Source organism: Mesocricetus auratus, unplaced genomic scaffold (assembly GCF_017639785.1).
Source record: "Mesocricetus auratus isolate SY011 unplaced genomic scaffold, BCM_Maur_2.0 Super-Scaffold_100011, whole genome shotgun sequence".
NCBI classification, from domain to species: Eukaryota; Metazoa; Chordata; class Mammalia; order Rodentia; family Cricetidae; genus Mesocricetus; species Mesocricetus auratus.
Window position 1 is genome coordinate 80,822,438 of NW_024429195.1, and position 27,467 is coordinate 80,849,904.

At 46.3% G+C, this 27,467-nt stretch overlaps 3 protein-coding genes and 1 long non-coding RNA gene across 11 annotated transcripts in view; 1 reads left to right on the forward strand and 3 right to left on the reverse strand.

The window, feature by feature from the left end:
• Window positions 1–202: 202 nt before the first annotated feature.
• Window positions 203–4,396, reverse strand: CUNH12orf73 (chromosome unknown C12orf73 homolog). Of its 2 annotated transcripts, none has more exons than XM_013111924.3 (3): window positions 4,241–4,396; window positions 3,648–3,764; window positions 203–1,344 (listed from the first exon to the last, which is right to left on the reverse strand). In XM_013111924.3, the coding sequence occupies exons 1-3, from the start codon at window positions 4,247–4,249 to the stop codon at window positions 1,249–1,251; spliced, it is 222 nt and encodes a 73-aa protein (XP_012967378.1). In that variant the 5' UTR covers window positions 4,250–4,396; the 3' UTR covers window positions 203–1,248. The 2 variants fall into 2 exon arrangements, with proteins under 2 accessions (XP_012967378.1, XP_005068019.1); XM_005067962.4 differs by lacking the exon at window positions 4,241–4,396 and adding an exon at window positions 4,051–4,182.
• Window positions 4,063–27,246, forward strand: Tdg (thymine DNA glycosylase). 7 transcript variants are annotated; one of them, XM_040755153.1, is made up of 10 exons: window positions 4,063–4,183; window positions 14,263–14,393; window positions 16,447–16,688; window positions 18,029–18,098; window positions 20,124–20,259; window positions 20,408–20,490; window positions 20,574–20,668; window positions 24,044–24,215; window positions 24,728–24,853; window positions 25,431–27,246. In XM_040755153.1, the coding sequence occupies exons 2-10, from the start codon at window positions 14,312–14,314 to the stop codon at window positions 25,571–25,573; spliced, it is 1,149 nt and encodes a 382-aa protein (XP_040611087.1). In that variant the 5' UTR covers window positions 4,063–4,183; window positions 14,263–14,311; the 3' UTR covers window positions 25,574–27,246. The 7 variants fall into 7 exon arrangements, with proteins under 7 accessions (XP_040611087.1, XP_040611081.1, XP_040611082.1 ...); XM_040755147.1 differs by lacking the exon at window positions 4,063–4,183 and adding an exon at window positions 8,042–8,412; XM_040755148.1 differs by lacking the exon at window positions 4,063–4,183 and adding an exon at window positions 8,042–8,412 and having other exon boundaries at window positions 25,434–27,246.
• LOC121143325 lies at window positions 9,731–11,872 on the reverse strand. Its single transcript, XR_005880546.1, has 2 exons — window positions 11,621–11,872; window positions 9,731–10,192 (listed from the first exon to the last, which is right to left on the reverse strand). It is a non-coding gene; the product is annotated as an uncharacterized LOC121143325 (long non-coding RNA).
• Window positions 25,601–27,467, reverse strand: part of Glt8d2 (glycosyltransferase 8 domain containing 2) — a 33,302-nt gene continuing 31,435 nt past the window's right edge. The window contains exon 10 of the mRNA XM_040755156.1: window positions 25,601–25,725. Coding sequence (XP_040611090.1) covers window positions 25,712–25,725 — 14 coding nt within the window. The 3' untranslated portion in view covers window positions 25,601–25,711. The remainder of the gene's footprint in view (window positions 25,726–27,467) is intronic.

The window sequence follows — 27,467 nt, forward strand, 5'->3', positions numbered from 1 at the left end:
GTTAAGAGTACTGGTACTACTCTTCAGAGGACCGGGACTCAGTCCTCAGTATTCACGTGGCCTCACACCCATTTGTAGCTGCAGTCCAGGGGATCTGATGCCCACTCCTGGGTCCTAGGGAACTATACATGCACATAGTGCACAGACAAACATGCATGCAACGCATTCATTCATACACAAAGTCTTCAGAAAGTCAACTGTATAAATTACTTTTGTTCTATATTTATAGATTGAGCAAAACCTTGAGACAAGTTCATTTCCTACAGCTGACGTAGGAAACTAGGTGGCAAGAAACGTGTTGTGGCAGTTCCGAAGGACCAAGTGTGAAGTCCAGTGTGATGAGCAGTCTTGTCCTGTGCCTCTGGGACCCTTTCTTCTCCCAGGCTTTGGCTGGGGCTGGAGACACTTGGTGTTCTTGACGTGCAGTTCAGCACTCCAGTCCCTGCATGTCTTCACAATGTCCTCCCTGCGTGTGTTCATGGCATCAGGACAGAGGTCACAGTGCATCAGGCCCACCCTCATGGCCTCATCCTACAGTCACATTCACAGACTCTTGAGGGTTGAGGTCAGCATTTTTCTAGGGACACAATTTAACTTAGCACATTCATTTTTTATCACATTTTTACATGTATAAAGAAAATGTCAACTTTAATTTGCTTTCTCAAATTTGGGGGATTAAAGCACCTTGACAAGCTAAGTCACTAAAGTGGCAATTCCATTAGGCACACAATTCCAAAGAACTTAGAACGTTAAATATTTTATATAGTTTAGTACAAATGTTTAGATCCTATAAGTATTGTCACTGACTACTGTATGTAATTTATAACTTGCCATTATAATCAAGCTCATTCAGAGAAATAAGAATCACAATGGCAGGAGACACTGAAGAGAAACATCTTCCCAGTCAAATGTAAAAGCTGAGGCTCTGTGGCTCTTAAGTGTCGTCATATATACCTGCAATTCCACCATCCAGGATCAGCATGGCTACACGGACCTTGTTGCAGAGGCCTGTGGATCCCTGTCAACTGGAGGCCAGCCTGACCTAGAGTGAGTTCCAAGTGAGCCAAGAATGCACAGTGAGACTAGAAAATACTGACTGAATCATAATACAAGTTCAACTTAACCAGTTCCTATCAACCAGCATTTGCTTTTGGACTAGATGTTTAAGAAGTAGTTTTACTCAATACATTTAAAAATATGTATGTAAAGTAATCACAGAATTCTTGGCAGAGTTGTATTTTGAAGTTTCTACTGCTGTGAAACCTGAGGTTTGTGGTGTTTGTCTTTCAGTCCCAAAAGCTCCGTTTTGAGTTCTCCAGGCTTTGGTGGAATTTCAGGTATTGTCTACAAAAATAAAAACAAGAGTCATAAACAGATGCTACAACATTCTGAGACAATAGTTCAATGTGATCTCAAAAGCTGGAGAGATCAAAAAGCGCTGTGCATACAACTCAACAACAGGCCGTTAGAAGGACCCTGGCTGATCTAAAGTTCTTGCTATCTGTATATTCAGGGTTAAATCATCTGAGAAGGTCTTAAGTCCTGCAGTACTCACAGGGATAAATCCAACTGCCTCAATTTCAAATGAGAATGTCAGCATTTGGAAATTCATTCCTGCACTATTTACTGGCTCTCTAACATGCACCAGGCCCAGAAAAAAAAACAAATGGTAGTTACTATATTCAAAAGATATGAAGTAGCCATCATGTAAAATGCATAAATCAGTGAACAAGCATACACAAATTCTGCTTGAGGAGTGCAGAAAGAAATGCACGGGGTGCAGCATGTGCGTGGCTGAGTTTGAATCCCAGCACCACAGAAGAAAAAATACAAACAATGGTTTTCGGTACAGTATGGTCAATGCTATGAGTCTATCACAATGAAATTTTAGAACGTTCTCACTGCCCGAAAAGAAACTCTTACCTCTTCCCAAATGTTCCCCACAAGCCATTTACCCACATGCATTTGCCCACCACAGATCCTGTAGTCTTTTGAGACTCAATCCTTTCACTTTGCATCTTTTCAAGGTTCATTTATGTAGGGTCACTGAATGACCCTCCCCCGTGTGGATGTACCATGTTTTATAGAGGCATTCATCAGCCATCTGTATTGTTCCCACCTATGAACATGTGCAAGGTCAAACAAATTAATATGATGACTTATGTCTTGATGTTTGTTGGGTAGAAGCCTAGAACGGGAATTGCTGGAACATACACTGAGGAACTGCCAGCCAGACTGGGTTTCAAAGCAGCTGCACCATTTTATAGTGCCCGGTAGAGAATGAGAGTTCAAATTTCTCCCTGTCCTTGACAACTGTTTTTTCTTATTTAGAAACAATCATTTTAAAATCAATCCCCGTCGCCTCTCCCTCCCATACAATTGTTTTATTATGGCCATCTCATCAGAGGCTCTGACTGCATTTCTTAGTGTTAATGACAATGAGCAATGATGTCTGAACACAGGTACAAAGGAGGATGAGGAAACAATCTTGCAGGCATCTGGGAGTGTTTCAGACTATGGGATCACAAGGGCAGAGAGGACCCGAGGCATGACTGTGCCTTCATGTTCAAGGAAAAGCATCGTAATGTGTGACACCGCATTCAAGAGCTTAGACATCTAGCTGAGGGGAGGCGGAGGGGACATAAAGACTCTGCTGGCCTTCACTTTGGGGGACAGAAAGATGGCGATGAGAAAGAACCCTGCCGAGAAGAGGCCAGGAAAAGCAAGCGGAGGCAGAAGACGGTCAGGGAGCATCTTAACTGAGAAGGAGGTGACTCGGTGGCCTGCACAGGGTAGGCACAACAATGGTGGCCAGAGAAGCGGGCAGGGGGTGGGTGAACAAATGGGACTTGTTGAGGCACGCAATGAGAGAAGAATTAGGAAGACTCCTGGGTGTCGGTCTAAATACTAAAGGAGCACAGCTGTGGCTTCTGCTGTCCTCCTGAGTCACGCTGGACACCTGAAACAAAGCATCCTTAACAGTTCCCCCGAAGTCAGCACGGAGTGCCAACCCTGGGCAGCCATCAGTCTCCTCTGCTCTCCCCCTAAACTTTTTAGGTGTTGTAACAGTGGTGGCTGGAATGATTCCAAAAGACCGGGTAGGAAAAGGACATCAATTCCTTAGCAGCCAGTCACCTTGTCCCAGAAGGCTGCCAATGCTACCACCCACCCAGACTCAGAGGGCCTAGGGCCCTTAGTATGTCCATTTGGGGACTGGTTTTGTGTTACTTTCTCCCAGAGTACAGGTAGCTGCTTGTAACAACCCTTGTGCATCTCCAAAAGTAATGAGATGAATCAGGTCAACATCACTGGGTTAAATTCTGGGCACTACTTCCTTGGTAAAAAGGCGCTGGTAACTATTCCTGCAGAAGATAAGACACAAAACTGCATTTCCGTGTAAAGTTCTTGCCACTTTCTGTCTTCTAGGGACAGGGTTTCTCTGTGTAGCATCCTTAAACTCGCTCTGTAGACCAGGCTGGCTCACTATAACTCTTAAAGCGTCTTAAGTGTTAAGAGTGTGCTGCTACAGCACTGTTTATCCAAACACTAGGAACCATCTAAACGTCGAGGGGGCCCGCCTGCGCCTATGCACAGACAGAACGCTGGGGCGTAGCTCCGGGGACGGGCGCGAGCCCAACAGCACTCACCAGGTCAGGCCGGTAGTACCAGTGCACCACCTGGGCCCCGGCGCACATGGCCAGGAGACTGGAGGAGAGCATTTTCAAGTAGGCGGACCAGGGCACGCCCCCGGGCATGGTGGAAAGCTGGCAGGGAAGGAAAGGGCACGCGTCAGAGGGGTGGGTGGCTTTTAGACGGCGCGACCGCCGAGACACCCGGAGTGCTGAAGGAGGCGGAGCCGCAACGCCGGCCTTCGGGGCACGCGCAACCTCCTCCGCGGTGACGGGCGAGCGGCGCGGGACACGCTCGGCGTAGCCAGCGCCAACCGAGCAGGTGGAAGGTGGGCCCGCTGGTTGCTCGCCCCTTCAGCCTCTCAGGGAGCAGCTACAGCCCCAGGCTCCTGACCGCGACCACGCGAGCGGAAGACCGTACCGGGGAGTGCACAGGCCCAGGGCGACCGGGCGGACCGCCAGAGGGCCGGACCCAAAGTGCAGAGGCCCCGCGCCGCGCCGGAGCGGAAAGCGAGGGCAATACGTGCGCATGCGCGTTCGTGTTTCTGCCCGAGGTGAGGCGCAGGGTTTTTTATTCTTCTGCTTTTGTTTTGTCTTGACGGTTTCCACACCTTAGCCATCCTGCTCCTGGTCACTGTCCCCTCCTGTCGTTTGCCGTCCCTGGCCGTGGTGGTGTTCACGGCGTCTTTTCTCTTTTCCCACAAAGGAAACGACTCCGCCCCCGTCGTGGTTAGGTGGAGGCGGGGCTCGCTTCTGAGTTCTCAAGTTCTCCTACCTGAACTCTAGAGCAGAGTTTCCCAGTTTCCGGATCGGACCCATCGGGTGAATCCAGGGGTGCCATATTTCCATTATAATTCTTAACAGCAAAATTACAGTCAGGAGGTATCAATGGAATCATTTTATGGTGGGGGTCACCGCAGGCAGAACTGTGTTAAAGGGTCACAGCACTAGGGAGGCTTGAGAAGCGCTGCTCTAGAGAGGCATAAAGGTTTTTCTCCCCGTCCTGAAGGTCTTTGGTACTTTACATAGAGCCTCGCCCAAGTACGGTGTCCGCGTTGCTGGAAAAAGAGACCTCCAATCTACATTATTTAAAGTATGAATGGTTTTAAAGGTCGTGCTTTGATTGTGGACTCGTTGTTAAGCAAACTGCAAGAATTAACTGTGAAGCATTCAGGCGGCGTTGGGTATCATGAATCTTGAGAATATTTTTACAACTTTGGGCCAGAAAATGGCTCAACGGGTGAGGAGGTTTGTTGCTAAACTTGGCCTAATTTTGCTTCCCTGTCCCTACACGGTGGAAGCAGAGAGTCAACTCCATGAGTTATTCTCTTACAAACACACACACATTTTCTTTTTCATGGTAGTTGTAAGGCCCTGTATCCGATAAGGACACCCCGAGCAAGATCAAATTGTGAGCACCAAGGAGATTTATTTGCCCCAGAGGGAAGAGGAAAAAAGACAAAGACAGGAGATAGAAGAAAAGGAAGGGGAAAGAAACAAGGGAGATGGCGGAGGGATATTTGTGGGGGAGGGGTAAGGACAACACAGACTGATGGATTGACAAAGGGCTGCCCCAAATAGAGAGGAGAAAGACCTAGCCCATAGACAAATGGTGATTTACAAAGAGGGCGAACCCCCGGGTTAGGATGAGTTGGTATGTTTTGATTGGTAGGTTAACCAAAGAGCACCTTTTCATTACTGGACTTGAACACTTTGATAGCTGGACTTTGGTCATCAGCCTCAGGAGGAAGTGGCCAAAGAAGGGAATAGACCTTGGTGGCTAGCGTTAGGAATGTAATCTAATGTTTTTTTAAGCAAGGGAGAGATGGGGGGTTAATTTTAAATAAATTCCAAATTTACTAAATCCCATCCTTTTTTGAGACAAAAATCCCTCTATGTAGTCCTGGCTGTCCAGGAATTAGATATGTAGACCCAGACTGGACTCAACCTCACAGAGATCCCTCTGCCTCTGCCTCTGGCTTTTTTTTTTTTTTTTTTTGGTTTTTCAAGACAGGGTTTCTCTGTATTGCTTTGGAGGCTGTCCTGGAACCAGCTCTTGTAGACCAGGCTCACAGATATTACAGATATCTGCCTGCCTCTGCCTCCCGAGTACTGGAATTAAAGGCATGCTCTACCAACACCCGGCTTGTCTCTGCCTCTTTAGTACTGGGATTAAAGGTTTGTGCCATCATACCCAGCATTTTTGAAAAACTATTTTTAAAAAGTTTTATTTTTAACTACAAGCATATGAAATTGTGTGTGTACCTGCATGTGAGCACAGTTGCCTGTGGGATCCAGAAGTTTGGTTACGAGCTGCCAAAGTATTTCAAACCTCCTTCTAATCTTCTGCAAGAGCCTTACCCACTCTTAAAAACCAGAGCCTTTTGTAACAAGGCCCCAGACCTTAGTGCAACTCCATGAAGGAAGTGCCATTCAGACTATAAAACTCAGCACATAGACAGCACCACATGCCAAAACTAGAAGTCCTAATCCATGGAAGTCCATAGTCCTGGGAAAGCCTCTGAATGTACTAGCCTTGCTTTTTAGCTTCTGCAGTTCTGCTTCAGGCCAACTGTTCTTGGTAACCCAGAACATGGCTTTTGTGCTTAAAAGCTCACACTGAGGAAGGCTCGGTGCTACACTGGGACCCGGAACACCCAGCAGAGTTGCCGACCGATTAATAAAGACTTTCCATTGGCTGAGACTCACGTCCACACAGTCTCCTCTGGTGACTACCCCACAACTATTTCTCCAGTGCAAATGGCCTTTCTTTTCTAAGTAGAGACTTTATTATTTTGTGTGCATTTCACTTTATGTATATGTGTTTTGCCTGCAGATTTGTCTGTGTGCCACTCTGGTGCCTAGTGTCCATGGAAATGAGGAGAGAGTGTTAAATACCTCAGGAACTGGAGTAAGAGACAGCTGTGAGTCACCAGATGGGTACTGGGAATCTAAGCCAGGTCATCTGGAAGACCAGCCAGTGCTCTTAACTTCTGAGTTATCACTCCAGTTGCTGACAGGCTTTTCTTTTATAATTTTGGTTTTTCAAGACAGGTTTTCTCTGTGTAACAGCCTTGGCTGTCCTGGAACTCACTTTATAGACCAGGCTGGCCTCAAACTCACAGAGACCCGCCTGCCTCTGCCTCCCAAGTGCTGGGATTAAAGGCGTACGTCACCACTGCCTTTTGGCTTTTCTCTAAAATGTCCTAGAATGAAAGACACATGGAGCACAAAGCCATGGCCATCTCTGAGGTCACATATCACAGAATTCTTAGTACATTGACAAATAAACCTCCATTATTGCACAAACTAGGCAAGTCTAACTCACACCCATGTTTTTCGTCAGATAACCTGAAGAAACAGGGAAGCCTATCACTAGAAGAGTTGTCTAATTGAGTCTCACACAAATACCCATGATGGACGTAAAGAAACAAAAACCCACTCTGAGAATCATGGAAAGCCAAGCGTGGTAGCACGTGCGGTAATCTCAGTCAGTACTCAAGACGCTAAAGAAGGAGTGGCTTCAGTTGAGGCCAGCCTGGATGACTGCTGAGGAGTAGCAGTGGGTTTGGTGTATGAGACTGAGCATCATGGATGTAAAGGGTTAGTGTTTGTCCATCTGCAAAGAGCCTCTTTACAGATTAACAGAGCCCCAAAGAGAGTGGTCTCCCAACTCGTATTTCTGATTCCAAAAAGAAGTGCCCAATGCCCATCACAGAAACTGACAATGAAGGCAGTTTTCTTGTTGTTTTGGTTAAGGTGAAGTTTTGATTTATTTATTATTGTTGTGGCAGGTTCGCAGAGCCCCAGACCATCCCAAGGAACCAACACCTCCGATGCAAAAGCAAAGGTTTCTTTTTATTGCTCAAGCTGGCCAGCTTGGATCTCACTCCATGGTGGTGGTGGTGGGGGATGGGGACATATGAAATGCCAACCAGCCATAAAGAGAAGCATTTAAGGGGAAGAGCATAAGGTTGAAGGCTACACATTTCAGAGTTTCCATGGTTACTTAAGGTCATACAAAGTACAAAGTAAAGCAGTAACTATATATTTTAAACAAGATGCATTTGAGTTAGATAAGACAGGGCAGGGGGTAACAGGGTTACCAGGGTCACAGGACCTGTCAATTTTCCCCTGGGCCAAGGGATATTTACACCTTGCGACCAGCAATTAGCAGACATAGGAATGTTGACACACAGTCACCTCCCCTTCTCTGAGAGCAAGGCTCAGATGCCAGCCACAGCAGTCATTAGAAGTTCCCTTTTCAGGGCCCAAGTTTTTAACCTTTTATCAAGTTTAGTTTCTGGTGCCTCAATCATTATTATTGTTTTGGCTTTTCAAGACAGTATAGCCTTGGCTGTCCTGGAACTGACTCTGTAGATTAGGCTAGCCTCGAACTCTGATCCACCTGCTTTTGTCTCCCGAAAATGACAGAGTTTTTGATCTGCACAAAACCTGGGTGGAAAGACCAGAACGTGCCACCAGGCATAAGCATCACCTATACATCGCAAAGGCCGGCACCCCTAGCCCACACCCAGCCGGAAACTCAGAGCCCACGAAAGCTGACGTCGGCGGGGCGCCCCCCCCACCGCCTCTTGGTCCTCCACGTATCCCGAAAGGCTAGGCGGGGGACCCGTACCCCGAAAGGGGGACGCTATTGGCACGGCCTGCGTCACGTGACGGCGAGCCTCCTCGGAGGGGGCCGGAAGCGCGCCTGGTGCTGTAGCGGCGTGGGAGGGGCCGAGGCCAGCGCCGTCCGTCCGCCGGCCGCCCCGACTGTGTGGTGAGTCCCCGCGCCGAGCGGCAGAGCGGGCGCCCGTGGGCCCGGCAGCAGCGGCCGCAGCCTCAGCGGCGCCGCCATGGACGCGGAGGGCGCGCGCAGGTAACGCGGGCGCTCGGCGGGGGTCGGCCGGGGCCGCGGCCCGCACAAAGGCCGGCCTGCGCGTGCGCAGTGGGGCCCGCCTCCCTCCCCCCCTTCCCCTCCCCCAGCCCGCGCGGCCCGCAGGCCCGGGACCCGCGAGCTTTAAAAGGTGGTGTGCGCAGCCGCAGCCCCCGCACGCCGGTCTGCATCCTCGGGTGCCGTGAGCCGTAAAGATGGGGCTGCTGACGGGTCGCCGGGTGCAGGCTCTGGCAGTGGAGTGTGTACAACGCGCAAGGAAGGCGATCTAGGGATTGTCCCTTTCCGGTGGCCCTGGGAAGGAAGGTCTTTAACACTGTCGCTCAGGGGTGCTGAGGATGTCGGCGGGTGTTGCCAAAGTGTAGGTTTGGAGATTTAGACTCTTGACGGAAAGCAAAATAAGAAAAACGTAAGACGCGGCAGGGTCTTCGCGGGGATGCTGGTAGGTGAAGAATTAGTGTGCCTCTCAGTGGCGAATGGACACTGATCTTAGGCAAGGCCTTCTGTCCTCAGCCCGCCTCCCCTTTCGACGGCTGTGCCATCGTAAGTACATGTCTATGAGCAGGTTAATGGGGGCTGACGGCAGTTCGTGGGAGAGAGAGGACAGCCTGGTTTACAACTGAGAGGATCAGGGGCACACTGCTGAGGGTCTCTGCTGACGCGGCATGCAGGTCCACCCCCGACTCTGTTCCTCAACAGCGTACCTACTGCAAGGTTCCAGCGGCCAGCTGGTGACCAGTGTCCCAGCCCAACCTTCAGGGGGGTTTGTAGATCGAACCAGAGGCTACATACGTAAATGCTGAATGGTTGGAATAGTGAGTCGTAACAAAACGAGGCATAGTCTTATATGAAAGAGCAGGAAAAAAAAAGTAAGGCCTGTGGGCAGTTTTCATATAATAGGTTGTGTAGTTTGTCTCTGGAACGAAGGTAACTTAACTGCTCAGTTTCATACTGATGCTGTATTTGGAGTCTTTCAGTTTGTGTGTGTGGGGGGGCACCTGGTGTCATAGTATTCAGGTGATGTTAAAATGAACCTGGAAGCTGGGCGTTGGTGGCACACACCTTTAATCCCAGCACGGGGGAGGCAGAGGCAGGCGGATCTCTGTGAGTTCCAGGCCAGCCTGGTCTACAGAGTGAGTTCCAGGACAGCCTCCAAAACAATACAGAGAAACCTTGTCTTGAAAAACCAAGAAAGAAAGATAAATAAATAAAATGAACCTGGATTATTATTATTTGGGAGGGTGTGGATGGGGATCGAGTCCAGGGCCTTCAGTTTAGTGCTAGGCAAACACCTTACCAGAGTCATGTCCCCCAACCTTCTTCTTTTGTTTTGGAAGATCTTGCTGTGTTGCCTGGGCTAGCCTTCACCCCGTAAGCTTAGAAGGAACTTGAGTTTGGGAGCTTTCTGCCTCCGCCTCCCAGATGGCTGGGACTGTGAGCCTTTACTACCAGGCCTGGCTTGAACTGGAAGTTCTGGTTAGTCCTAAGCCTGTGTGCTCACAGCCTGTAGTAGCCAAGGCACAGGTAAGGGTGCACTCTCCACGTAGGACTGTCGCAGCAGATGGTAGATGGTGTCCTTCGCAGTCCGCATTACCAGCTCCCTAGACTCAGTGTTCACCTTGTTAGCACAGGTCATTGTTTTGTGGGTATTCAGTGCAGTACATACCTGTTCAAGGGAAATGACGAAAGGTGTTTAGAAAATGGCAACCCAGACCTTAAAATAGCTGAAAACTAGTTTCTCACCGCTTCTAGAGAAATCCTTAAAGATTTAAAATACAGCAGATCTGGATTGCAGTAACTATTTTCTTTTTAAATCTTGCTTTGTAACCCCAAGTGTATAATGTGGTTATTTTCTATAGACATCTTAGGTAGGTGTGTGTGTGTGTGTGTGTGTGTGTGTGTGTTGAAAGGCCGCAGACAACTGTAGAAACCAGTCCTGGGAATAGGAGGGGTGTGGAGAAGGAGTCTAGGAGGGAAGCCATCAGCAGCCTGAGAAGGAAAGAGGCCGTGTGGAACAGTTGAGGGAACAGATAACGGGAAGAAAAGAGAACAGGACATTTTCATCAAGCTTTTAAGTTTCACACAGAATGGAAGGTCTGGGACCTGTCACAGTTCATCACTGTCAACGTGGAGTGTCCTAGAAGACACACCTCTGTCCTGCAGAGTTCGCAGAGGGGCTGCCCTGGCTGGTGGTACTTACTGTCAGCGGTCAGTTGCCAAGGACTTGCCTTGAGACCCTGCTCGGGGAAGCGGGGTCTTGGACTCCACTGCACAGAAGAATGTGGGGTGAGGAGGGCCTGCTTATGGCTTGGTAAGCTAGGCAGGCAGTGGTAAGGGTCGTAAGTGAGTGCTGATTCATTTTACTTCTCGCTTTTACTGTGTTTCCTCCTTCCATTCAGGCTGTCAGTCTTGGTGGCAGGTACCTTTGCCTGCTGAACCTGGCCCAAGCATGGTGGGGTGCTGCTTAGTTCAAAAGGATAGCACATGCCTAAGACATGGGTGTGGCTTCTCAAGAGGCAAGTCTACAGGTGTCTTTGGTGGCTGCATATAAAATCCTGTGTCTAGACTGCATTGCTCTGGGGATGTAGTTACAGCAAGACTAAATGAAAAAGGATATCACTTGCTTACTGTTCTAGTGCTGTGAAGAGACTTTTTCTTTTATAAAAGAAAGCCTTTAACTGGGGGCTAGCTTACGCTTTCAGAGAGTTAGTCAGTCCTCATGGCACTGGAGCAGTAGCTGAGAGCTTTGTGTCCCGAACTGAAAACAGCAGACAGAAAGGGAGATGCTGGGCCTGCTGTGGGCTCAGAGCCCACCCCAGTGACTCCTCCTCCAGCAAGGCCACACCTCCTAATCCTTCCCAAACAGTTCATCAGCTGGGAACTAAGCATGCAAATATAGGAGCCTGTGTGGGCCATCATCATTCAAACCACAGCGCTGATGTGTCCTCAAAGAATTTCCCTTGTACGTAATATCGTAAGTGGTTTTCTGAGGTGTGCTACTTAGATTTAAGGATGAGAGGAGTATAATACAGTCACACTTAAGCCCACGAACACTCTGGACCTGATCTAGCTCAGTTGTTTTTAATATTCTTACCTGTGACATCCTTAGATAGGCGATCCCTGTAGGGAATTGTCATTTTTATCAGTTGTGTTGACGTGTGACTTATAGCCAAACTCTGGAATAAAAGACTTCCCCTTCTTGTGTCTTATTTTTCTGTCCATCCTTCTCGGGGCTGTCTCCCAGGCTGGGGAAAAGGAAAGAGCCTGCTAAGCTCTGGCATTTCGCTTCTCTGCTGCCTGGTCAGCACCATGGACCAAGTGGCTCAGACTGCCCTGCCTTCCACAGCCTGGTGGACTGTATTCTGAACTGGGCATAGGAATAAGCCACGCCTTCCCCAGTCTGACTGACTAAGAGAACTGGGTATAGGAATAAGCTCTTCCATTAAGTTGCTTTTTTGTTTTTCAAGTATTGGCCACACCAACCAAAGACAAGGTCTGTTCAGACCTCAGCAGATTTAGTCCTGATTAATGTACAGACTGCTAAATCTACTTCTCAGCATCGTGAGGGAAGGGAAGCTGGACGGAAGGGATGATGACTATGTTCTTCCTGTTGCTGCTCCTCGCCTGGAGACGTAACATTCAGGAACACTGCAGAATTGTGCTCCAGGAGGTAGTCAGTGTGTGTGTGTGTGTGTGGTGTGCACTAGAGGCAAAGCTATTTCTTGAATCTTTGAAGCAGGAAGTTAGCAGGATGGTTCAGCAGTTAAGAACTTGTAGAGGGCGTGAGTTCCTCTCCCATCAAACGCAGGGCGGCTCCTCATGATTGCTCATAAGTTATGGGGCCCTGGCTCCCCTTCCGACCTCCACAGCATGACATGCACACAAACTCATGCAGGCAAGCGCAGTCATACACAGATGTTTTGAAAATGTAAAAAAAAAGTTTAAGCAACTTTGTGTCACTTGTAACTTTACCGACTGTTCAATAATAAAAGATTAAATTATCTAGAACTTTGGTTTGCTAGCATTAAAGTTTAAGAAGGTTTTTGTGTACATGTACTTACATACTTGCTTTCTTCTGCCAAGTAATAAGAATGTTGTATAGGCAGAGGCAAGTGGATCTCTGTCAGTTTAAGACTAGACTATAGAGTGGGTTCCAGGATAGCCAGGGTTACACAGGGAATACCAGTGTTGAAAAAGCAAGCTGGGCAGTGGTGGCACACGCCTTTAATCTCAGCACTCGGGAGGCAGAGGCAGGCGGATCTCTGTGAGTTCAAGACCAGCCTGGTCTACGAGAACGAGTGACAGGACAGCCTCCAAAGCCGCAGAGAAACCCTGTCTCTAAAAACCGAAAAGGAAAAGCGAGACTGGGGAGACGACTTCCGGGTGAAGTGTCTGCCACAGCACCTGTGTGGCAGTCTGGCCGTGTGGTTGGTGTCTGTCTTCTAGCACTGGGGAGGCAGAGATGGACAGATCTGGTTCGCTGGTCTGGTCAGTCTTGGAGCTTATGATTCAGCGAGAGACCCTGTCTCAAAAACTAAGGTGGAAAGTCTTCAAGGACGACACCTGATAACCTTTCTTTCATTTTGGGTGTTAGGAAGCTAGTTACATGACACTAAATTTAATTCTCGGGGTCAGGCATGATCATACATGCCTATAATCCCAATATTTGGGAGTTAAAAACAGGAGGATCAGGAGTTCAAGTTCATCTTGAGCTATGTAGTGCCGGGCAGTGGTGGCACTCGCCTTTAATCCCAGGAGGCAGAGGCAGTCAGATCTCTGAGTTCGAGTAGAGGGCAGCCTGGTCTACAGAATAAGTTCCTGGATAGCTAAGGCTACACAGAGAAACCTTATCTTGAGCGAAAGACAAGAGAGGGAGATGCAGGCTTCTGGAAGTAGCTTCCTTTGAAGGCCGGGGTTTGGAGTGGGTTTTGGCTGCTTGCTTGATTTCTGTTGTATGAGCCGGGGTCTCTGTAATTGGAACCCGTTGTCCTGCTTTCTTCTCACCAGGCTCGGGGTGACAGGTGCATATCTACATGCCCAGCAAGGTCTGTGTGCTTTCCTTTTAATGAAGTGTACAGTTTAGAGGTGTTTGTTTCTTAAACAGATACTTATAAAATAATCCACTCTACTGCACAGAACACAGCAAGCAAAAACTAAAACAAAGCCAACAATAATAAAACCAAGTTCAATGGATACATTTAGAAAAACAAACAGCCAGACAGTGGTGGCACACACTTTTAATCCCAACATTTGGGAGGCATAGGCAGGTGACTCTCTGAGTTCAAGGACAGCCAGGGATACTCAGAAGTCCTGTCTGGGGGTCGGAGGACTTAAGTTGCTCTGTTAGGATGGGGAAATCTTTGTACCAAGATGGGGAGTAGTGCTTGTAGGGACATAAAATTGCGTTTGTGAATATTTTCAATTCCTGTGGATTGAGAGTTCTTCAAGTCTACTAGAAAGTTCTACGATCTTGTTTCACAGAAAGTATGGGCAACTTGACGGGACGGGCAGACTAATGCCTGTGTGGTGAGTATTTGCTAAGGGTCTGGAAGGAAGTAGACCTTCCTTCTCGCCTATTATCTTTGAATAATGACTACCATCTGGCTGTAAGACCTTCCTTCTCGCCGATTATCTTTGAGTAATGACTGCCATCTGGCTGTAAGATACCTGGAACCTCAAGATTCTTTGTGCACCAGATAATTTCAACTCACAACTTCTACCTGACTGTTCTTTCAGCTATCCTCTGGAGCAAGTTCAAGCTTTTTATTCATTTCCATTTCAACACATGATGGCTGAAGCTCCTAATATGGCGGTCACGACTGAAGTGCAGATGCCCGCAGAAGCCTCTGCCCAGGAACCTGTACCAGGTAGTTCTTAGCATGCATGCTGGTTTAAAGCCGTGCCTCCGTCCCTGAATGCGTCCTCCCTTGGTAAAGCAGCACAGATGGTCCTCATCTGCACACCAGTGCTGCACAGGGCCACACGATGGCCACCTGAGGTCTCATAGCACAGCATCTAAATTGGCCCAAGGGCGCAGAGGCAGCAGAACACAGACACGGGAGCTCTGAAAGGCGAGCTTCCTGCTAAAGGAACAGAGTTGCGGCCTGGCAGCCAGAACCTGATGGTTGTGTGGCTCCTGGAGTATAGATGGACATGGTGGGAGACAGGGCAGTCAGGCGTGTTGACCCTAAGAAGCACACTCTACTCCCAAAGTAACGGAGAGCTGCAGTGTAGAGAGCAAAGAAGTGACTTCAGAGGGCATTTCAACTCAGTCTGGAGGAGGTTCTGGGAACAAGACAGCTTTGGAGGCAGGGAGTGGGTTAGAGACTGTTTCTATAAGCTGGGGAAGATACAAGGAATATTGGAGAACATAGAGGGAGTTGGGAAATACTCAAGGGAGAGTACATGTCTGCCACTAATATAGTTCATGGAGATGCCGAGGGAGAGGGAGAAACCTCAAAGTACCTGCCGTGGTTCATTACATGACTGTAGCGACACACTTGAGGCTGGGTGGCATTATGATTATGTTTCTGCGGTGTGTGCTTGCCTGCATGTGTGTGCACATGTGTACCTGGTGCCCACAGAGACCAGAAGAGGGCATCATATCCCTGGAACTGGAGTTGCAGACAGTTGAGCTGCCATGTGGGCCCTGGGAATTGAACTCAGGTCCTCTAGAGGAACAGCCAATGTGCTCTTAACCACAGAGCAATATTCCCAGCCCCATTAATGTTTTATGTGTATGGGTGTTTTACATGCATGTCTGTGCACTACTCTTATATGTCTGGTGTCTTCAGAGGCTAGAAGAGGGTGTGAAATCCCTTGGAACTGGAGTTACAGATGGTTGTAAACGGCCGTGTGAGTGCTGCGCCCTCTGCAAGAGCAACCAGCGCTCTTAACCACTGAGCCATCTCTCCAGCTCCGAGAAAGGGGTTTGTGCACAGTTCTAAAGGTTCAGTGGCATAGCACCAGCATTTGCTCAGCTCTGGGAAAGGCCTGGGTGACAGTTGGCACCACAGTGGCAGAAGTCGTGTGAGAGAGAGGCAGGAAGTCACAGAGACGGATCTGATAGTGCCTTCTCAGGACATCCCCCAGTTAACCCAAGGACCTTGCTGGGCTCCACTTCCTAACGGCTCCACGCCTCCAACAAGGCTTCCATGGGACTAAGCATCAAACACAGGAACTTCTGGTGGGCAAACGCAAGCATTGTCCGAAGCGTTCTCAGATTTCTGACACACAGTTGGTTGCAGGAAGTGCCGCACACTGCGATGAATTAGAAGAAAAGCCAGATAGACTGAGGTAGCTGTGGCAGTCTACGTGAGGAGTGTGCTCAGAGCTGGTTTATAATTTCAGGGCTGCGCCTAATTTATTGTCTCACTTCCGTGTTTGCAGCCACGGGGCACTAGGGCTTCCCCGGCCACTAGGCTGTGGGGGCGGAGCCCTGGCTGGTAAGGAGGCTTGGAGCAGCCGTATAGGCTTGGCTGGGAAAATACGTTGTAGAATGGGGCAGAAGCCTGAGAAAACGGGAAAGCTTTCAGAGAGTGAAGGGTGAGGGACCAAGGGTTCCTGTTGCATGACCTTAAGTGTGTGTCTTTTTACCTGACAGTCAAGTGTCTTTTGACAGTGCTAATGTCTCCTGAGTCTCAGGATTCTATCATGTACTGATAGACTTTCTATAAAGTAGTCCATAGATCCCCTTGGGAAACCAAGAAGTCACATGACATTGTATAGAAAATCAGTGTGTGATTATCACATGTGCCTAGAAAAGGAGGCAAACACATTGTAGAGACCAGTGTTTCGAAATTCAAGGCCATGACTGGGATCAGGTAACACGGGCGTTCCTAGGATGACTGCTGTGGAATCTCCTGCAGTTTCTGAGTTAAAGTTGCCTACAGCCCCGTTCTGGGAATCACTGTGTTTCAGAGGCTCCAAACAGAAGAAAAAGAAAAGCCAGAGCATCAGAACCCAAGGACCCAGTGGAACCCAAAAAACCTGCCCGGCCGAAAAAGTCTGGCAAGTCAGCAACGTCAAAAGAAAAACAAGAAAAAATTACGGACGCCTTTAAAGTGAAAAGAAAAGTGGACCGTTTCAACGGTGTTTCTGAAGCTGAGCTTTTGACCAAGACCCTTCCTGATATTTTGACCTTCAATCTGGACATTGTGATTGTAAGAATTTTTGTTCTTGTTGCCAGTAAATATCACTAGAGGATTAACTTACTTGTCCTCACAAGTAGCATGCTTCTGAAAAGGTTTCTGGGATTGGGACTGCCTGGGTTCAAACCTTCCAACAAGGAAAGGCCCTGGGTAAGCCTTCATCCTTATAGTTTTGGGGTTTTCTTAAAGATTCATTTATTGTGTATATAGTATTCTGTCTGCGCGTATGCTTGCAGGCCAGAAGAGGGCACCAGATTTATTTATTATATATAAAGTATTCTGCCTGCACACCATAAGAGGACACCAGATCTCATTACAGATGGTTGTGAGCCACCATGTGGTTGCTGGGAATTGAACTCGGGACCTCTGGAAGAGCAGCCAATGCTCTTAACCTGTGAGCCGTCTCTGCAGGCCTCTTTTTTTGCAAGCATACAATCATTGTGTCTTATACATGTGTATGATGTACTGCTTTGTATTTACTGCCCGGTGCCTTCTCACCCTGCCTTTCCTGACCTTTTTCTTATCAGACAGTCCTTCTTCCTCCTTCCTTCCTTCTTCCTTCCTTCCTTCCTTCCTTCCTTTTTTCATATATATATTTTTTTTTTTTTTGGTTTTTACGAGACAGGGTTTCTCTGTATTGTTTTGGAGGCTGTCGGTCCAGCCCAGCCTCGAACTCACAGAGATCCGCCTGCCTCTGCCTCCCGAGTGCTGGGATTAAAGGCGTGCGCCACCACCGCCCGGCTCCTTCCTTCCTTTTTTAATTTTTTTCTTTTTCTGTTTTTTGAGACAGGGTTTCTCTGTGTAGACCAGACTGGCCTCGAACTCAGAGGTCCACCTGCCTCTGCCTCTCTAAAGGCATGCCCTACCACAGCCTGGCTTTCTTTTCTGTTTTTCTTCCCTTCTTCTTGGCTTTATTTGTTTATTTATTATTTATGTATGTCATTCTTCCTCATATATTATATCCAGACCACAGTTTCCTCTCCTTCCCCTCCCCCACTCTCTCCCACCTCCGGCTTTTCCCCAGATCCACCCCATCTCTGTCTCCCCTCAGAAAAGAACAGGCCTTCTGGGGTCTCCAAGCAAACCTGGCATAAGCTCCAATAGACCAGGCACATACCATCACATCTAGGAAAGGGTCCCCCACAAGTAGGCAAAAGAGTTAGACAGTCCAGCTCAGTTTTTAATAGACAATTTTTTAAGGAAAAACACAAAATAATTTAGTATAGGGAGTGTGGCAGTAACAGAACAGTCTGCCTTTCAATCGAATATTGCATATGCAACAAAATGACATTTGTCTAAGTTGTTAAGCCCTATTTCTAAAGATAAAACTGTTTAATTATTTTCTTTTATAGATTGGCATTAACCCAGGATTAATGGCTGCTTACAAAGGGCATCATTACCCTGGACCTGGAAATCATTTCTGTAAGTGTCTACTTTTTAAAAGTTACTTTAGAATGAAATATTTTTATTAGGATTAGTAGGCTGGTTTTATGAGAATGCTACAAACAAAATATACTCAGATAGCATGTTTCTCCGAGTCTATACATAAAGATCAAGTATCTGAAGTGACATGTCACTGTGCACATTTGCTGCAGTAGGAGCAGAAGGCCTGGAAAAGTGCTTTCTGGTGGTTTTGTGGAGCTGGGGATCAATCACAGTACTCTGAGCATGGTAAGCATGTGCTCTACAACCGGCTAACCGCCCTACCTTCTCTTTGCTCAAAGTGTTTTTAAGGTTTATAGACTTATTTATTGTTACTACTTTTTTTTTTTTTTAAATTGAGACAGAGCTTCTTTATGTAATCCTGACTGTTCAGGAACTACTATACAGACAAGTTGGCTCCCTTCCTTTGCCTCCCTGGGATTAAAGTTGTGTGGCACCATGCCTGGCCTTGATTTTTTTTAAGAGGGGTGGGATGTGTGTGTGTGTGTGTGTGTGTGTGTGTGTGTGTGTGTGTGTGTGTGTGTGTTTCCCATAGATACAGTAACAATAGTACTTGGCTGTGATGGTGTGGACCAGTGGTTCTCAACCTGCAGGTCGAGACCCCTTTGGCAAACTTCTATATCCAAAAATATTTGCATCACGATTCATAACAGTGGCAAATTACAATTATGAAGCAGCAATGAAGATAGTTTTCTGGTACGGGGGGTCACCACAGCGTGAGGAACTGTAAGGACTTTAGGGAGTTGAGATCCACTGTGCAGACGAGAGTATGGGTGTTCCCAGACTGTGTTGTTGCCTTGGAGAGATGAAAGTACTGACTGCGCGCTGTAGGGAGTGCTCAGAGGCCAAGAGTACTGGCTCTGTGATTCCCGGCACCCACACGCGGCTTCACGCTACCTGTGCCTGCAGTTCTCAGGACCTGGTGCCCTTTCGACACCCACCCCACACGCGGTGCACGACACCTGTTCTTTTCTTTCTTTGTCCGTGTGGCACAAGCTCAGAGCAGAATGATGAGAGGGAACCTCAGCTGAGAAAGTGACCGCAGTTGTGAGGTCCACTTGCTGTAGGTGACCCCGCCCTGGGCAGGTGGTCCTGAGCTGTGTAAGAGCAGGCCGAGCCAGCCAGGGAGCAGCACCCTCCATGGCCTCTGCTTCACTTCCTGCCTCCAGGCTCCTGACTTCCCTCAGTGATGGAGTGTGACCTGAGAGATGTGGGTTGAAATAACCCTTTCCTCCCCAAACTGCATTTGCTCATGGTCTTCATCACGGTAATAGAAACCCTAACTAAGACGCGCCATATACACTAAAACAAGTTTCTTAAAAGCAATTCATTGGTTGTTATATATCAGTTACGTGTAAATGCTTTGACCCGAGACATTCTCTAAAGATAGTTCCTTTCGAAGAGCACAGCAGCGAGGGCTCATTCTTTAAAGAGAGGTACTGCTGCTGTGTTGTGTTACTGTACATGTGTAAGTTGTTCATACGGATCCTTTACCACGGCCTACCAGAACAGTGCATGTCCTCAACCAATACTGCCCATCTAAGAGTAAGACTCCAGATGTTTAGGCTGAGTTAACAACTTGAAACCAGCACCATCTCGCCCCTGTTGTTATTATTATTTCTCTAATTCTGAGAAAGTGTGTCTTAGTTTACTCCACTCTCCAGGTTTTTAGTTTAATCTGGGGTAGTCCAAAGGCAGATGGTGACATTACCAATAACTGGGTAAGAATGCAGTTTGAAGCTGTGTGTGCAAAGAAGATAATAGTTTCTTGTAGGAAAATGATATTATTAAAATCATAGTGATTAGCATGGTAATCCAACCAGCTGTCATTATGCAATATGGCATTAGACATAGGTTACTAATTTTTAATATATCTTCAGTCCTTTATCTCCCTTCGGTTTTAGCGTCAGAATGTGTACTATTCCATTGGTTTTTTTTTTTTTTTTTTTTTTTTTGGTAACCGTGTTCCACTTTCTGTGGAAGTGACAGAGTCCTCTTTCACAGGGAAGTGTCTGTTCATGTCAGGACTGAGTGAGGTTCAGTTGAATCACATGGATGACCACACCTTACCTGGGAAGTACGGCATTGGCTTCACCAACATGGTGGAACGGACGACGCCGGGCAGCAAGGATCTGTCCAGGTAGCTACAGAACATGAGTTCATGGAGGTGCAGCCTCTCGTGTTACTTAGGAACATTGCATGTGTGATGTTTATTGAGCTGCTTAAAGGCAGCACGTTGCAAACACTGCTGTGTTTATGTTCCTCTCTGCTTCTTAATTCAATTTTAGTAAAGAATTCCGGGAAGGCGGGAGAATTCTAGTGCAGAAACTGCAGAAATATCAGCCACGAATAGCGGTGTTCAATGGAAAATGTGAGATTTACTTCCTAATTTCTATCTTTTCTCTATGTTAATGTCGAGGGCAGTGTTGAATTGCTTGTGTTTTTCTATTTTAGGTATTTACGAAATTTTCAGTAAAGAAGTTTTTGGAGTAAAGGTTAAGAACTTGGAATTTGGGCTTCAGCCCCACAAGATCCCAGACACAGAGACTGTAAGTCCTCCAAGTCCATCCGTAAACCGGCTGGCACTTCTAGCTAGTTGTCCTTTTCATTTGTCTCAGACACTGCCATTTTTGCCATCTGTTTTATTAAATAACTATCAGCTTGCACTTTCAGATGCAATTAGAGTTTTATTTAAAAGTATTTGTCAGCCTAATGTCAGAGGAACTGGCTCACACTACATTCAGTTACTTAAAAATTCAAGCATACATATAAACACAGTCCTCAGTGATAAAATGAGCTACATCATTTGTGTATTTAATCCCAGCTTAATCTTAGAGCCATACACAGCAAACAGCCAGCCAGCGTCTGTTTGCTACATCATATAATCAAGGATATCATGAGACAGCCCTGTGATTTTCTCTTTTTAACATTTATTTATCTATTTTTTTTTTTTTTATGTTATGGGTGTTTGCTTACATGTGTACCACATGTGTGCAATGCCAATGAAGGCCAGAAGAGGGCACCAGATTCCCTGGGACCTGAGTTACAGATGGTTGTGAGCCACCACGTGGATGCTGAGAATTGAACCCTGGGTCATCTGTAAGAGCAACCAGTGCTCTTAACTTCTGAGATATCTCTTCAGCCCCATATAGTGGTTTTCAAACTAATTTCCACAGAATATCTGCAGACATTTGGTTTTGATTTTGTTTACTCTTCTTTTTTTACTACTTAAGTGTATAGGTTTTTGGCTTTCTTGTCTTGTTTTACTTTATTGTACTAGGTCTTTTGTGTGTGCTAGACAATTACTCTACAACTTAGCTGTACCCCAGTTATATATATATATATATATATATATATATATTTTTTTTTTTTTTTTCAGTATTAGTGCTTTGTCTGCACATATACCTGCATTCCAGAAGAGGGCATCAGATCCCATAATAGACGGCTATGAGCCACTATGTGGTTGCTGGGAATTGAACTCAGGACCTCTGGAAGAGCAGCCAGTGCTCTTAGCCTCTGAGCCATCTCTCCAGCCCTACCCTGACCCTCTTAAACATAGTTTTTATGCAGGTTTCTTTTATTATTCAGTTGGGGTGGGGGTTTCTCACATGTTAGGCAAGTGCTCTGCTACTGAGCTATGTTCCCAGCCTTCTCTTTTACTGTTTGTTTTGAGATAGTCTCATTAGGATGTCCAAAGTAGTCTTCAGATCACTCTGTAGTTCAGGTTTTGCCATCCTCCTATTTCAGCCTTCAGAGTAGACCCTGTATACAACTTTTTAAAAACCACATGGTGCACACCGAGGCAGAGGCAGGAGGATCTCTGTGAGGCCAGCCTGATCTACAAAGTGAGTTCCAGGAGAGCCAGGGCTACACAGAGAAACCCTGTCTGAAAAAAGACAAAAATCATAATAGTGCACAAGTCAGCATATTTTATGGTATTGAGCCCCACATGGTGCCTGCTATGTTAAGGAGGCCCCTTACCTGTCATTTTTAAATGAGAGAGAATCCTAAAGATCTCAGGATAAAGCCTCTGCCACCTACACAAGTTTCAGCTACTTTTTAAAAATCTCTCCCTATCTTTTCCTGTAAACACTTGATTGGTGAACAGTAGTTTGCACTTTTCTTGATTGGTGAACAGTAGTTTGCACTTTTCTTGATTGGTGAACAGTAGTTTGCACTCTTGCTGTGATAAACACTGTGACCAAGAGCAACTCAGGAAGAAAAGACTTATTTCCCCTTACAAGTCGCGCACCATCGTGGAAGGAAGCGAGAGCAGGAGCCTGGAAGCAGAAACTTAAGCAGAGACTGTGGAAGACACTGCTTTCTGGCTGCCTCAGCTTGCTGTCTCATAAAACCCAGGTTCTGGGGCTGGAGAGTTGGCTCAGTAGTTAAAAGAGCACTGGCTGCTCTCCCAGAGGACCTTGACTCAATTTCTAGCACCCATGTGGCAGCTCACGACTCTCTGTAACTCCCCTTTCTGGAGATCCAATACCTTCACACAGACATACATGCAGGTAAAACACACATGCACATAAAATAAATCTTCAAACAAACAAAAAAAAATGGGCTCACTAGGGATGGTACTAGTCACAGTGGCTGGGTCCAGGCCCTCCCCTATATTAGCAGTTAAGAAAATGCTGGCAGGATGCCTCAGTGGGTTAAGACTTTCTGCCAAGCCTGACAACCTGAGTTCAGTCCCCAGACAGATGTAGAAGGAGAGAAATGACTCCCACAAGTTGACATCTGAGCCTCCACTTGTACATATGCCCCCGCCCCCACCCCTACCCCCACCCCAAAACCAGAAAGTGCCTCACAGGCCACAGGCTAGTTTGATCTGGATAATTCTTCAGGTGATATTGCCTCTTTACAGGTGATTCTGGACATGGGTCAGTTGACAGCCAAGAAATAATTATGGCAACTGTGGCAGTCTCTAGGCCTTGTGTTTATTTTATACAGTGTACTCTTTACCCTGAAATAAGAAGCCATTGATGTGCTTTAGCTCACAGAGAAAACAATTTACTTCCTTCTTTTACTTTGTGTGTGTGGGGGGGGTGTCTTACTGTGTAGACCAGATTGTCCTCAAACTCACAGAGATCCATTTGCCTGTACTCCTGAATGCTAGGATTAAAAGTGTGTGCCATCATACCCAGCCAGTCTACTCTGGGTCATTTTAATTGAAGGATATCTTGGAAATGGGCTGTTGTAAACATGCTAATGTACTTACCTACATGTCTGTATATTAGGAGTTTTTCTAAACATGCATAATCAAAGCAAAATAATTATATGATAAGGAAGCCTCAAAGCAAAATTATATGATAAAGAAACCATCTTTAAAAATCACCATAAATATAACAGTCTGTCCCCTTACTTGTGTGTAGAAAGAACAAAAGCAACTTCTGCTCTTTGAAGGCAGTTACCAACCAAAGTGATAAATGTGTCTTTTCCTGTAGCGATCTGCTTCTGGTATTTTATACAATTTCTGAGAGCATTTCCAGATTAGTGATACACAAAGTTTTTTACTATAGTTGATAAAAGAACTCAAAACAACCTAAAGTCTACAGTTGACTTTGGTTAATAAGTTATAAACTTAAAGCATTTAAAAGGCTTTTTTCCCTGCCTTACTTTATGGTCAGAACATGTCGGAGTTTCATCATTGAGTGAAAAGAGCAGCAAGGCGCAGGGGGATGTCACTGTGTGCGTGTTTATTAAAAGGGATGTGGGACAGGTGATACCCTGGGTGCCTCTGTTTGTCCATGAGCACCCCAGAAAGAAAAGATTGCTAGAGGAACACGGGGGGGAGGGGAACCATCTTTTTTAATGTAAGTATCGAGTTATAAGCCAAACAAGGACCAGTGTCTCTAACCACAGCGTGAGCAGATTCATCACGTGTTAAAGTCTCTGAAACTCTAAACTTGTGACCCCAGCTCTGCTACGTCATGCCGTCCTCCAGTGCCAGGTGTGCTCAGTTTCCCCGCGCCCAGGACAAGGTTCACTACTACATCAAGCTGAAGGACCTAAGAGACCAGCTGAAAGGCATTGAGCGGAACACAGACGTGCAGGAGGTGCAGTACACGTTTGACCTACAGCTCGCACAAGGTTTGTTACCCCCCCCCCCCCCCCACCAGTTTCTGTGTGCAGAACAGAAAGGACGTTATGGGTTTAAAGCAGCAAGAAAGAAAACTGAGGCCAGATGCTCTGGTAATGGGTTTCAGCATCTGTTCACGCCTCCGGTACCACGGTTCGGGTCTGAGGAGCACCTCCCTGCCTGAAATTGAGTGTGGTGGATTTCCAGTTCTTACAAGAACGATAGCAAACGGGGCTGGAGAAATGACTCAGTGGGTAAAAACACTTGATGCTCCTGTAGACTGGGCTTGGGTCTCGGGACCACTTAGGCGGTTGACAGCCACCAGTGATTGCAGTTCCAAGGGATCCACTGCCCTCTGGCCTCCTTGGTCACTTGAGTGTATATAAACTCATGCAACTCACACACACATAAATAAAAATAACAAATCTTTAAAAAAAAAACTATAGCAAATCGTCTAACTCAGCTGAGTTTGCACAGAAGACTCTTGGATAGCATGAGTCTCAGTCATGTTCCTTCCCCACAGAGGATGCAAAGAAGATGGCTGTCAAGGAAGAAAAGTATGACCCCGGCTATGAAGCAGCGTATGGCAGTGCGTACAGTGAGAACCCACGTCAGAGTGAGCCTTGCAGCTTTGCCTCAAACGGGCTAGGTATGTTTCCCTCCAGCTTTGTTCCTTTCGGGGGGAATGGGAGGCGGAGAATGTAATAGAAACAGAAATGAATTTTTGAAGATTTAGGTATCCTAATAGAAAAATGTAATTAAGTGACTGAAGATTTTCACATCATTTCTTTTTTATTATTAATTTATTTTGTACATTCCGATCCTAGTTCCCCCCTCTCTCCTCTCCTCCCACTCCCTCCACTCCCCCCTCCTCCCATCAGCTCCACAGAGAGGGTAAGGCTTCCCATAGGAATACTACGTCTGCCCCATCATCTCATTGAGGCAGGACCAAGGCACCTCCCCACCCCCACACCCTGTGTCTAGGCTGGGCAAGGTATCTCTCCATATAGAATGGGCTCCACTAAGTCAGTTTCACATAATTTCTTATCTCCCTGAATAACAAATGACAGTTTCTCAGTCCTAGATCTGAAAATCTAGTAGAAACATACAATTATTTTTAAAAGCTCACTCGGTTATTGTAATAATTCACCTTCAGTGCACTTTAAAGCTCTCCCTATGAGAATTCTGCAACTTGACCGTGAACTTTGACTCTTTTCCCTTCCCAGCAGCCCACAGTGCGGAGCTGAGAGGAGAAGCAGCTCCTGGTGGCGCTCCAGACGGGCAGTGGGTAGCACAGCCGTTTGCAGACCAGATCCCGGCCCTTGATAACTGTGGGACCCGGGAGCAGGAAGAAGGAAGCCATGCTTGATGACGGTCCTCTGAGCTCTGCCTCAGCGCTGCAGTTTTAATGCGGCTGTGAGGCCCCAGAGTCTTCCGTTTCCTAAGTCGGTAGTGCTAGTACTTTACACTAGTGGTGTGACTGTATATGGAGCAGTTGTGTGTAGAGTCAACTGCATGAACCTGTGTAGGTGAAAGGAAAAATAGGGTGTTTTCTACCTGAGTTTTGTATTTTAATTACCCATCATTCCAGCTTTTTATATATTAGATTTCATTTATGAAGAAACTGGTTTTCTTTAGGGAGTCACCTTGATGTAATTTTAAGACGCAACAGTCTGAATATTTATAGTTGATTCTTGACTGTGCATATCTATATATGCCGTTATCCCTTTTATAACCAATCCTCAGAAGGGCATGCTAGTAAGAATCAAACTGGCAGATACACCGATTTCCATGTAAAAAGCTAACCAACCCTCATTGGAGTCTGGTTAGTTTTGGAAATTGGGGGTAAACTCAGAATTCTCTGGGTTGTAGTCACACTCTCCAAATGGTGTGTATAGCAGTTGCTTAGTAACAGAAACAGGGTGTGGCCTGAGCCCTGCCTTTGACCCCCCACTCCTGTGTGTTGGGCCTCTCAGAAGCAGACACTGCTTTGCTGAACTGAAGGTTCCTGAGAATGCAGTAGACCTTTTATAGTTTGCCAATCGTGTGTTTTATTGAATTTCCCCCTCAGTGTTTGTCACTGTTCTAATTTTATCCTTGACATGGGAAGTGGTAAGAAATGAACTTTCAGGGTGAGCATCATGATGCTGGAGGTATTTGACAATTCTGTTTTAAAATGGTGCTGCGTGTACAGGGGTCTTACTAAGATAACACAGAATTTTTCTTGCTAGTTAAAACTAACTAGTCAATAATTTAAAAATTATTGTCACTATTGTTTGTTACTGTAGACTAAGTGAACCTCATGAAAAGGTTGGCTGGAATTTGTACCTTTGTGGTTTCTAATGCATTTTCCATGGTGCTACAAATAGCCCAGCCTAGTAGGGCTGTGGGATATTAAAACTGGGTATTCAGAAATACGTATTGCATTCACTCCTCATCACTCATGAATGTTCTGACATGGCGAATACCCAAGGAGCATGCTGGTTTTGCAGTATGAAATGTCCGCGAGGTTTTTATATTCCACAGAGGTTATGTGGCCTGTTCTTCTGTGAATAACAAGAGAAGCAGCTTCTTGTGAATCTTAACATGCCGCTTGGCTGTGGGGTGATAGGGCTTATTTTCCTGAGTCTCAGCCAGGCTATGTGTGTGAGTCATGCTGTTTTAAGGTGTACTGCACTGCTGTTTACATGGACATTTTGTGGGGTGCTCTGAAGTGCCTTGCATCAGGGACTAGGATCGAGTGAATTATTTTTTCATAGGACCGTGTAAAGCATGTAACTAGGTGTTGCTTTGGTATATGGCTATTATAGCTTTACCATAGATTTCCTTGAATAGAGAAATACTTTAAATTATGACACTCTGGAGACAGGTATGAGGGTCTTCCGAGTTTAGTCCCAGTACTTTTCCCTGAACAGGGCAAATAGCAGTAATGTGTCCTGCACGTGACAGGATGGGATTTTTTTTTTCATTAAATAACACTGAGATTTTAAATTCATATGGAAGTCTGGGTGGTTTTTACAATAAACATTAAGAATGACTATACATACTTAAGGTCCAGGCTTTTCTGTAGCAAGACTTAGTGGTATTCTTTCTTGCTCTAAACCTGAAGACAGTTACTTTCTATTATATTTAACTTGTAGAGTAATGAATGAGGAAAATCATAAAAATTTGAATATTTTATTTGTACAGATATCTTTTTGTTTGTTGTGTTTGTTCATTTTTGTGTGTGTGTGTGTGTGTGTGTGTGTTTTTCCAAGCAGGGT